The sequence below is a fragment of the Muntiacus reevesi genome, chromosome 1 (assembly GCF_963930625.1).
Source record: "Muntiacus reevesi chromosome 1, mMunRee1.1, whole genome shotgun sequence".
NCBI lineage: Eukaryota > Metazoa > Chordata > Mammalia > Artiodactyla > Cervidae > Muntiacus > Muntiacus reevesi.
The window spans coordinates 59,517,840-59,530,481 of NC_089249.1; the positions used below are offsets into that span (position 1 = coordinate 59,517,840).

Below are 12,642 nucleotides of genomic sequence, written 5' to 3' on the forward strand. Positions count from 1 at the left end.
CTTATGCCTTTTGCTCTCCCTCAGTCTCCACTGGTTCTCCCTCATCCTCATTCTCAGCTTCCTATGTTTCCAGGCGTTCCCACCACCCTGCTGCCTCTGTCTGTCCCCATAGTTCGCCTTCCCTCAGGTACTGTGGGTGAACTGCCCTTCTCCACATGCCAGCCCCCCTCAGGTCTGCACACATTCCTCTCCCTTTTGCATACATTGCTCCAACAATTCTCTTACCTCACCCCCCCTTTCTTAAATCATCCGTTTTACCCTTTCTATTGGATTATTCTCATCAGTTGCTGAATCTGCTGTAATTTTTCCCATCCTCAGAAGAATCTCTCCCCCATTTCCCTCTTTTTTTCCTCCCATTTATATAAACTTCTCTGAGGGTTTTTTATATTCATCTGCTACAGTTTCCCGTTTCTCTTGAACCCATTCCACATTGCCAAGCCCCTTGGTCTTCACCTAAAATCCTCATCTTCTCTGCTGGTTGACGTCACTCATCACTTCTTTCTCCTTGGAACACTGTCTTCATTTGGCTTCTAGAACCCCACCCTTTCTGACTCTTCTCTTTTATTGGCTGTCCTCTTTGAGGTCCAGTGCTCAGTCCCTCAGAATTCTCCCCACCTACCTGTGCTGTTGTGATGATTGCCTTCAGTCTTTGGGTTTGGTTAGAGTTGGTGATAGCTCTAACACTTTCTGTAGCTGGACTTTTCTCCTGATGTTTAGACTTGTATGTTCATCTGCCTACGCCACATTTCTGCTTGTATTTCTAATAGGCATTTCAGATGTAGCAAACCTGAAACTCAACTCCTGATATCCCCCCTCCCTCAATATCTTTACAGCAGTCTTCTCCAGTTCAGTAAACAGCAGATACATCCGTCCATTTATTGCTTAGTCCAGAGTTGGGTCAGAGTTTGGCACCATCCTTGACTCTGCTTCCTCAGATGCCCCTCATAATAATTTCTCATCAAATCTCATTGACTCCATCTTCAGAATATATTCAGAGTCTGGTCTCTGCTTATTATGTCTGCCACTGTCCCCTCCTCTCCCAACTGCATCCTGGAAGAGTGTCCTAACTGATCTCCCTGTATCTTTTCTTTCTTTTGCTGTGATCAGTTGTTTACAGAATAGCAGAGGGATCCTTTAAAAGTGAAAGCACGTCACTCTGATCAGAACCCTCCCTGGCTTCTCATCAGATGGGTGGTCCTTTCAGTGGCCTGCAGAGCCTGTGTCTAACATATATTCCTAAATCCAAATGGAGTTACTTTTTACTTAAGGCTCCGATTCTTTTTTTTTCCCCATATGACTGATAGTTGTTGCAGCACCTTTTCTATAATAGTCTGGCCTTCTCCCTGGGACCTCTAGTGCCAGCCCTGCCATCCGCCAGGTTTCTCTGCGTGCGGTTCTTTCCTGGACACCCTGTCTACTTCTGGGCATCCCACATTCTCTTTGCTTGCTTTCCTTGGTATAATGCATGGAGAGTCTGTTCTGATGAGAGATGCGTTTTGAGTATGGCGAGGACACTGGAGGAGGAGACAGGAGTTTTGGGGGGATGAGGAGAGGACATTTATTTGAAACCCTTCAGAGCTGGGGTCAGAGCCAAATTTTGATCTGTGGGCCAAAACTGACCCGCCACCTGTTTTTTCTTTTTTTTTTTTATGTTAATAGTTTTTGAGTTAAGACTGATTTTTACATATTTAATGGTAGGGGAAAATAAATGAATAGAATTCTGTGATGCATGAAGATGATGTGAGCTTTAAATCCCAGCGTCCATAGGAAGGTTTTCACGAGAACACAGCTGTGTGTGTTCACTTGGATGCTGTCTCTGATGGCCCTAACCCTGTAGCAGTGGAGCAGTTGGGACAGAGTTATCAGGTCCTCACAGCCTGAAATGTTTACTCTCTGGCCTTTTGCAGAAAAAGTTTGCCAGCCCTGCAGCTCTGTCTCAGCGACAGCTTGAGAGTCCTCGCTGTGACAGAAGAGGGAAAGACAGTGTATAAAGGAGAGTTTTGAGGTCTGCAAAAATGAGTTTCAGACTTTTGTGCAGACTGTTTCTGATAGGAACTAGAGATGTTTTTATTTTCTGTTTTGGTTCTTCCTAATGCAGTCAGATCAGTAAGAGGTTTATGGTTTTAAATAACAATCAGTGGTTGTTATTTTAATCTCTGAACTTGTGTGTGTTCTAATAGTTTTTCTCAGTGACAGTGGTTAAACTACTCTAAAGCACGTGTGCCAATTTTTAATTAAATCTCAGGTATTAGAATAAATCTTTTAACAAGGATGAAATTCTTAGTTGTAGTGTTATAGTGACAAGCAGTTAGTTTCCTTTTCAGTAGGAGGTCCCACTGATGAATTAACTGTAAGATGTGTGTACAGATAGTATGTTAGGCCTCTCTAAACAGCTACACATAATCACCGGTAGTTTTCTTTAATTTTACTCAAATGGGACTTGCCAAGATTAAACCTATAGATCTGTTCAAACTTGAAGGAAATGAAATTCTACCGTTTGTATAATTCAGAGGCTGTATTTGTGCTGTAATGTAACATTTCATTTCTAAGTTGTCTTCAGGGTATGCATTCCTATCTAAAAGGAATGTCTAACGGTTGGATTTTAATTGTCTTTCTAAGCACTTTCGGCTTTCTGTGAATGAGGTAGCTAAGCTTTTTAAAGTCTTTGCGAATATTTTGTGTTAGTTTGATTGAAGCAGAAATGACAGCAATTTTTATTATAAATAATGTTTATAACATATGAACGATTGATCTTCACTAGTTATTTCACTGTCGTTAATCATTACATACTTAGCTGTGCCGTCTTCACAGTGAATATGGAATTTGCAGACAGAGTACATTAGGACCACTTTGTATCTGTGCTGCCAAGTAGCCTCCATTCAAGGCCATGGGGAAGGTAGAGAGGGTCAAATGCTTTCTTCCTGGTTACTGTTCATGGAGAGCTTTCTTTGTCCTCATCTGATGAAAGCTGTGTATTATAGTGCATTAAAATGTGGTGAGTAAGATCTGTAGCTATTTATTATATGTCTCTGGAGGAAAAGGGTTTTTTCCCCCCTCTTTCACCCTTTATAGAGGGATGCAGACATCTAAGAAATAGTCTCTGCTTTCAGGAAATGTAAATTGTAGTTAATCGGGTTACAACACCTCTCCTTTCTCTCCCCCTTTAAGCTTACCCACTGTATCATTTAGTAGGGAAGAAGAAATTAGCTGTTTCTTAAATACCAAGCCTACATCTTAAAATATGACCCTTTTTCCCAAGTGTTTGGGCCCAGGGGTGTGGGTTTCTTAATGGGTGAGTTGAGCTGGTTCCTGGGTGTTTACCTGGTTCTGGTTCCTGCTGCAAAGTACTGGTCCCGCCAGGCCTGGCGCCTGACTGTGGGCTCAGAGTACACGCTCCGTAAGTGTTTGTTCCATGGGGAGCCTGTGAAGCAGTGAGATGCCACTCTGAAGATGTGACTAGTCTTGTCTCTGTTTTAAATGTGAACAAATGCAAATTAGTGAGTGCAGCTCTGGGCCTTAGAGGTACAGAAAAAATAAGGTCTTCTCTTTTTCTGGGATCTCTAGTCCAGCTGGGGTGGTGGACCGGATCAGTGAATGTAATCCGATGTGGAGAAGTGTTATTCCATGCTGTGGATTGAATTCCAGGGGAGCGTACAATACTCTGAGGAGTTCCACCAGGAGCCCCCGTGTTCTTTCGTCCAGGCAGAGGCTGGGGTGGGGGTGGTATGTGGAGGGATTCTGGTGCAGGGTGCATGTGTGAATAAACCCAGAGGACTGCCAGTGCCTGCTGCTCGCAGGAATCCACGTGATCACAGGCCCCATTGATTTTCTCTTTGTATCAAAAACGTAAACTATTGTGTGTGGAATAGATGCTGCCAGGATTACTCTTGAGGAGCTGTTAATAGTTATTTGTGTGTCAGGAGTCTTTTGATGACTTCAGTTCAGTTAAACGTTTTTCTTTTGGCTGAAAGTGTAACAGAGGCCTGTGTATGACACAGAAACTGTGTAGCGTTGGGATTGTTTATTTGGAGTAGTTCCTGAACTCTCTGATTGCTCTGTGCTTGGAATATCAGCTACCCGGGGTTCCTGAGAACAGTGCTCTTATTTAGTGTAGTCTGTTATTTGTTGTTTGCTCAGTTGCCGAGTCGTGTCCGGCTCTGCGGCCCCATTGACTGCAGCATGTCAGGCTTCCCTGTTTTTCACTATCTCCCAGAATTTGCTCAAACTCATGTCCACTGAGTCGGTGATGCCATCCAACCATCTCATCCTCTGTCTCCCCCTTCTGCCCTCAATCTTTCCCAGCATCAGGGTATTTTTTTTTTTCCCCAGTAAGTTGGCTTTTCACATCAGGTGGCCAAAGTATTGGAGGCTTCAGCATCAGTCCTTACAATGAATGTTCAGCTTTATTTCCTTTAGGATTGACTGGTTGAATCTCCTTGCATTATAGTTTGATTTCAAAGCTTTTGTTGTGCTCCACAGCAGTTTTGAGTAAAATAGATGTTAAAAAGAGTGACACCAGAGAAGACCATTCACAGTAGGGAGGTGGTACCTATGTGAGAGGCAGCTTGCGAAGGACCGGCCGAAAAAAACCACACTGGCTTCTTTCTCTCAGGTGTAGACACATGCTTCTTAGTCATCATAGTAGAGAAAAAGAGGCTTTATTGTAGCAGATTATTGAAGTTGTAGAGCTCTACTTTTATTTGACTGGAAGATTAAGTAATAAATGTCTTTAAAACTTTATGCAGATGGAGCAGATAGAATTAATTAGGCTTATTCTTTGTTGTAGAAATCTTGATCACTCTTGGCATTCTTCAGAATTCTTTAAACCCTTGGGTATTTTCTTTGTGTATTAATAGGGCCTGCTCTATATTTAGTACTGTTGGAGCCCAGAGCATGCCTCTTCAAATAAGCCTCAATGGCATGTTGAGTTTTTTGAATTAAAGTTACTTAAGAAAGAGCTGATGCAGGAGGGCCCCTCTGACCCTCCTGTCTGTGTCTGAAAGCAGGCAGTAAATCTCCACGTGAGAGGTACCCTCCCTGACTCCCGAGGCAGAAGGCCGCTATCCCCCCCCGAGAAGGATTCAGGGCCCAGAAGCCTGCATGAACAAACCTGGTGTCTTCTTGAATTTACTATCCAAGTGCAGAGTCTGGTTAGATTCTTCTTTAACTAAGCACCCAAGCCTGTTTCTTTGTTCTGTCAATTCCTCACAAATGTATCATTTCCTTGTCTAAAATGTATAAAAGCTGCCTGCTCTGGCCCACTTTCTTGGTCCAGTTTCTAGGAGACCTCCATGCACACAAATTAAAATTTCTGTTTCTCTTGTTACTCTGTCGATTTTATTATTAGTCCAGCCTGGAGAAGTCAAGATGGGTAGAATGGAAAATTTCCTCCCCACCCCCCTAACATCCCCAACAGTGCTCTTTAGAGCTGTCTTGATGGAGTTAGTGAATGTTATTGTCTCTGAAAGTGGCTTATACATTTCATTGTTTTATCTGGTTTCTGAGGCTGGACTAATGCTACAGCTCTGAACTTTGACTTTTTTTAGTTGGTTACTCAGTCACTGAGAGCCTGAGTCAAAGCTTCATGATCCTTGTTTAGAGAGGTCTGATGGTGGAGAGAGGGGGAGCAAGTTATTTCATGGGTGATTTTCCAAGCTTAGTTGGTTAATTTATACTGTTTCTTTCTGAAACAAAATTTGAAGTGCTTAAAAAAAAATACTTTGTAGGTCATCAGAGATAGCCAACTCATACCCCATGGAAGTTCTCCGTGGTTTAGAGCACAGATCAAGAAGTGGGAACCATGCTTTCTTTCTTTTTTGCCCACAAAGTGTTTTTTACATTATTGAAATAGGTGCCAACGTTTAGAAATCAGATTTAACATGAAAATCTAGCTCATCTTTTAAAATAGTCAGGTGTGTCCCCTTTCCCCAAGCCTGTACGAGCCATAGGCTGGAGCAGAAATGATAGGACTTAAGGCTGCTTGCTTTCCACAGCCCACACTTGGCCCAGCTTGCCCCTCAGGGTACTTACTCCACTACTTCAGACATTGAGTAACTCTAAAGAGATTCACTAAACTTGAATTATAATTTTTGTGTATAAATTTTGTGTAACTTTAGTCTAACAGTATATAAATTGGGGGAAAATGTAATACTATTGATATCCATAATCAAATCAAGTTACCAAAATAACAAATAAGAGCAAAAATAAATAAATACAGCTAGATAAAATAAAAGGTAAGGGAGGAAGTTGGAGGGGAGGGAAAAGCCAGATAGGAAAAATACAGTTAGCACTCAGAGTCACGCTGAGGAGTTTGTGGTGTTAAATATGGGTGGTGGCTTTGACTCCGTACTTCTTAAAGGCAGTGACAGGGGAGAAGACATGATGAACAATGTGATTTATTCTGTCTATCCTTGAGGTGAAGAGACGACACTTGGAGTACAAGTATTCATGGTCCTGAAGCTTCCAGAGGGGGTGTCTCAGGGGCTTGGGGCGCTTCAGTGGCAGTGGTTTTGTGGAAGTGCACTTCACTCCAGCCCCGCCTCCCCAAGGTCAGGCTTCATCCAGGGGTGAAGTGTTCCCCTTCACTCCACAGTGAGAGCACAGAGAGAAATCCCACGTGGTCAGAACTGATCTGTGAGCATATCTTCAATTGTCTTAACAGCAGTCTGTCTTCTACCATTAAAGCAGACTCTTGTTTCTCTAGGGGATTCACGGAATGAAGAAATTGGCTGGCATTTAGGTGCTGTGTTGCACACAAAAATTCTTCTCTTCATAACTCGGAGATGATAGCCAGTACGGGCAGTGCTCCTGGCGCCAGAGGCGTGTGGGAAGCGAGGTGCAGGCTGCGGGGGTGGGAACCGCTCAGGGTCCTTGCCTCCCCCAGACACACGCTCTCCCGGGAAGGGCACTCGCACTGGCTCGCTCTCAGCTCTCTCTCTCCCTCTGCGTCTCCCTCTGCTTCTGTCTCCTTCCCTCCTTCCCACTCCCCGAGCCCCTCTCTCTCTGGTTGAACGTGTATAAGCTCAGAAAACTGCTGTTGGCTTGCTGTATCTGAGAATGCATAGTGTCTTGTCCCCCAGGCAATCCTTCATGAGTTTTCTTTCTCATAATTTTACTTTAGGTACAGATACTGAGTGACAGAGGACGTGGTTATACTCTCTGTCCAGATCAGGAGATGCATAGATTCTGTTTTGAGAGCAAATCTGTAACCCTCATAGTCAACAAAAGAATCCGAAATGCAGTACGTGGGTGCAATCTCAAAAACCTACAGAATTGACCATAAACAGTCACTGTAAATGGGGATTTGAGTTGTCGTGGGGAGTGGAACTCAAACAGTTTCGGTTGGGATTGTGGCTCCGAGGGTTGTGAGCTTAGTGACGAGGCAAGTTACTCAGACTCCTCTCTCTGTCTCAGTTATCTTATCTTTAAAATGGCAAGGACAGTGTTGGCTTCATAAGGTTAATGCGAAGCTTCAATAAGATGATACAGGGAATGGTTGGTGAATCGCTCAGTCTGTGTAGCTCTTTTGTGTCATAAATCAAGGAGCTGAAACAGATAGGCCTAACCTACCTCCCCACAAAATTAAGTTATCAATACAGGCAGTGTTCTGAAAAGGATGTTTGGAAATTAGTCTTTTTTTTTTTTAACTGATGTGCAGCAATTTTATCATTTTTCAGAGAAACAGCACCCAGGACTATCTTCCAGAGAGTCCTGGATATCTTAAAGAAATCGTCTCACACTGTTGAGCTGGCCTGCAGAGACCCATCCCAAGTGGAGCATCTGGCTTCCAGTCTGCAGCTGATAACGGAATGCTTCCGGTGTCTCCGGAATGCCTGTATCGAGTGTTCCGTGAACCAGAATTCAATCAGGTACTGTTCTTTCTAGTTACATACATGCCTTTGATTATATGGGCTTCCCAGCTGGCACCAGTAGTAAAGAGCTCGGCTGCCAATGCAGGAGATGCAGGAGATGTGGGTTCAGTCCCTGGGTCGGGAAGATCCCCTGGAAGAGGGCTTGGCAACCCACTCCATTATTCTTGCCTGGAGAATCCCATGGACAGAGGAGCCTGGTGGGCTACAGTCCATGGGGTACAAAGAGTCAGACACGACTGAAGCTACCTAGCACGCATGCATGCTTTGATTGTATTTCTTTGTGTCTGTGCATGCTGGTTCTGCCATGTTGGCTTATCCAGTAGAAATGATTTTGGCATCACAGCTGCCTATTTAGATTCAGACTGTCTCTCCACACCTTGGGGACAAGTGTTCTGCAAGACTTGCCGTGGGAGACTCTTAGATGAATTTATAAAGGTACAGCATGTTTAACATTAAGATTACCTCCGTTTCTTACTTGTATTTATAAGTTTAGAGGTATTTGGTTTTCTACATAAAAGTGATTTGAACTTTTCTTTGATCCTTTGATTCTGCCTGCCTAAAGGCGTATGCAGTTCTCGACTTCACTTATTAGTTGTAAATATTTAGTTAGTTTTCGTGTTTTAATTAGTTGCTCTTGTCTTTACTTTGAACAGGGAGCACTTCGTGAATTTCTCAGCCTTCCTTAAGATCCTGTAAACTTGCCAGCTTACGTCCACCTAACTTAAAACGTACGACTAAAATGTCATTACTGAGATGAGGGAGAGAACTGCCTGCGCTGCTCTTCTTCTCTTACACGTTACACTCTCCTCCCAGAACTGAGCACCTTTCCTCTTTGGTTTTATAGAATCTACTTTTTATTAACAGTTTTTACTTGAGGTGAAGTCAGAAGCCATAGAGCATGCTCACCTTTATTTCCTGGACTCGAGTGCAGACAGAGCCCAGGGGCCTTGCTGTCAGCTGCCAGGATGAGTGAAGGCGAGCTGGTGCAGAAGCCAGTGGAGGGGATCCCTGCACTGCCTGGACCGTCTGCACCTGAGGCTTGGATGTGATTAATGAGATTCTTTAGATCAAAGGAGAGGTCGGGGTGGCGGGGGGAAGCGAGGCTTTAACCTCAGCACAGAATTGAACATGGCATCCTGTGCAGATAAATGGATAGACACAGTAATAATCTTGGTAATAATAGTGAACATTGAGAAAGTGTAACTAGTTCTATGCTAGATGCAGCAGGCCAGAACTGAGTTTATTTTGTCGCTTTCCAGGCAGGTAGACCTCTAGTGTGACAAGAGAGGGAAGGAGACCCCTGAATGGATATGCTAACCATTTGGGGCATCAACTTTTGGAAGAACCATTCCTCTAGTCAGAAATACAAGAGAGATTCCGGTCAACCTCAACTAAAGCTGATGTTGCCAAGCCTGTCAAGGTTCAGATCTCAAGAAAAATGTATTTTTCTGATGTTTTAAGTTATTAAAGAATTAATTAAAAAGTAGGATGCTGTTAGGGCCTAGGTCTTTTTATATCCTTTGTCTGAAAATTGTACTCTGTGTGGACTGGAATTATTTTTTGCCAAGGCTGTATGGAACATGGGATTTAATACAGCAGAGCAAACAATCTGAGTCATATGAAGTTTCAGGAAGTACTCAGAGAAGACTGTTAAAAGCAGTTAGCCCTGCCTGTAAATATGGCCCTGCTGCTGGGGTTGCTGTGCTGTTACTGCACAGAGCCAGATGACTAGCTCAGGCTCTGTGGTCTCTGTCAGAGTGGTTCGGTTCTCCCATTGTTTGTGAGAGCAGCCATACATAGTACGTGAACAAACACATATGCTGTGTTCCAATAAAACCTCATTTGTGAGCATCAAAACTTGACTTTCATAGAATTCGCATGTCATGAAGTTGCATTTATCTCCTTCCCCGAAATCTGGCCGATAGAAGTAGGCAGTGCGCCCAGTCGCTTGACAGCTGTTTGTACATGTAAAGGCAAGAGCTGCTACTGCTAAGTCACTTCAGTCGTGTCCGACTCTGTGCGACCCCATGGACGGCAGCCCACCAGGCTCCCCCATCCCTGGGATTCTCCAGGCAAGAACACTGGAGTGGGTTGCCATTTCCTTCTCTAGCGCAGAAAAGTGAAAGTGAAGTCGCTCAGTCATGTCCGACTCTTAGCAACCCCATGGACTGCAGTCTACCAGGCTCCTTTGTCCATGGGATTTTCCAGGCAAGAGTACTGGAGTGGGGTGCCATTGCCTTCTCTGAAAGACAAGGGCAGAAAGGGGGAATAGCTTCTTCTCTTCCGAGGCAGGCGCCGAGCCGTGTTTCCCTTCACTCCTGTATTTGAAAAAAGAGGACAGGGGCAGTGCCATCTGCCCACCTGGGCTTGGGGAGGGGCAAGAGGGTCCTCGCCTTTGCACACTCACCGTGACCCTCATCTTTAGCAGTGAAAGTCTTGGCCTAATTCTGATTCTTGTTGAGAAGAAGTGAAGAATGTAGGGAGCCATATGAGTTCCTTTTGCTGTTGTAACAAATTACTGCAAATATAGTAACTTAAACCAACACAGATTTATTATCTGACAGTTTTTGAGTTCAGAAGTCCAAAATCCATTTTTCTGACCTAAAGTTGAAGTGTCAGCAGAGCTGGTTCCTCTGAGTCTCTAGCAGAGAATCCATTTTCTTGCTAATCTGTTAGTAGCTTCTAGAGTCTGTCTGCTTTCCTTCCTTCATGGCTTCGTCTTCCCATCTTCAAAGCAATACTGTAACACCTTCCAGTCTTTCTGACTCTGACCATCTGGTGTCCCTCTGATAAGGACCATTATAGTTACATGAGGCCCACCTAGGTAGTTCAAGATAATCTTCCCATCTTCAAGTTGTTAATTTAATCATACCTAGAAAGGTCTCTTGTATTTTCTGACCAGTTCTTATTCTCCAAAAGCAGCCCGGAGTCCAACATTTCAAATCCATTCTGACCCTAACTACCTCAAGTTATGATGTCACATCCCATAACTTCATGACTCAATCCCACAGGACTGTCCCACTTGATGCCAGGGGCAAACGGGGTCCCCAGGCTACATTTTTGCCCAGCCAACTACAACGTCATGGCTTCCCAGGGTACCCCCAGGTTTGATAATTCAGTAGAATGACTCAGGGAACTCAGGGAAGCACTTTACATACTATTACAAGTGTCCTGGAAAAGGAGACACGGAAGGGATACTCAGGATGGGGCAGGGCACAGACTTCTCGGCCTTTTCTAGGCCTGCCATCTTCTAGACACTTTGGTGTGTTCATCAGCCCATTTGAAACCTTTCCAAACTCATTGTTTAGTATTCTTCATGAAAATTCTATTACATAGACACGATTGATTGGATCATTGGCCAATGGTAATTGAACTCGGTCTCCAGCTGTCTTCCCTTCCTCTGAGATGGGAGGTTGGGTTGAAAGTTTCAGCTGTCTGATCTGATCTTATGGTTGGTTCCTGTGGCAGCGGCCCCCTCCTGAAGCTGTCTACAGGCCCAGTGATAGTCACCTAATTTACTAGCATAAACGGAGGAGGGTTGAAGGGGCTTGTTGGGATTAACGAGAGCCCTTCCTGTCACACAGGGACTTCAAGGATATCAGGAGCTCTGTGCCAGGAACCTGAGGACAAAGATTAAATATCTGTTTCTTATATCACACCTCTTTTGCCATGTGAGGTAACTTTCAAAGTTTCAAGTTTAGTATGTGGACGTTTCTCAGTGGCCCTTTTTTTGCCTAGCACAGTCTACTCTTTGGCCCCTAAAGATTCATGTCCATACTATATGCAAAATACATTCATCTCATCCTGAGAGCCCTCAAATTCTTGACCTGTTACAGAACCAACTCAAGTCCAAAATCTTATCTAAGTCTCATTAGCTAAAATGTCCCAAATCTTACGTCTGAATTATATATGGTTGAGATTCTGGGTATGATTCACTCCGGGACAGAATTCCTTTTTATCTTTGGGCTCGTGGAACTGGACAGCAAGTTGTCTGCTCCCAAAATACAATGGAGGAACAGGCATAGGGTAACAGTTTTAGACATTATCCTCTAAAAAAGGAGAAAATTGAGGGAAAAGAGGAGTCATTGGTCCCAAGCAATTTCAAAATCCACTTGGGCAAACTTGGGTTTTGAGGCTTGGGAATAATCCTCTGTGGCTTGAGGCTCTGCCCTTGCTCTTACCCTCAGAGTCATCCTTCCTTTTTCTTGGAGGGTAAGGGTAACACGTGTTTTCACCCGAATAGTTTTATCAGCCTATTTCCTGCTCATAGACTTTTGGGAGTTTAACAGCCTTCTTTCATTCTTTCTCTGTGCATTTCATCCACGTTGGTAGAGTTTCTACTGGTATAACATTCTTAAAAACCTCGTGGGTCTCACGTGTATGTCATGGGGATTTATGCACCAATGAGCAGTATAGGATGTGCTGTCGAGCTTTCTCAGATAACCCATCTCTGTTCCTGATTTCTGCTGAGATGACCAGAAAGAATGAGGAACATGCCTGATCTCCTTAAAGAGCTCTCTGGGTGACTGAACACTCACCTTTGAGTTCTTCTAAGTCATTAGCACAAGCTGGAATCAAGATTGACCGGAGAAATATCCATAACCTCAGATATGCAGATGACACCACCCTTATGGCAGAAAGTGAAGAGGATCTAAAAAACCTCTTGATGAAAGTGAAAGAGGAGAGTGAAAAAGCTGGCTTAAAGCTCAACATTCAGAAAACAAAAGATCATGGCATCTGGTCTCATCACTTCATGGGAAATAGATGAGGA

General features: G+C 43.8%; 1 protein-coding gene across 2 annotated transcripts in view; it reads left to right on the top strand.

Annotated features, from left to right (window-relative positions):
* Positions 1-12,642, top strand: part of ATXN10 (ataxin 10) — a 138,985-nt gene that overhangs the window by 17,385 nt on the left and 108,958 nt on the right. For both annotated transcript variants that reach the window (XM_065945291.1, XM_065945285.1), the window contains exon 2: positions 7,677-7,868. In XM_065945291.1, the coding sequence (XP_065801363.1) occupies positions 7,677-7,868 (192 nt within the window). The remainder of the gene's footprint in view (positions 1-7,676; positions 7,869-12,642) is intronic.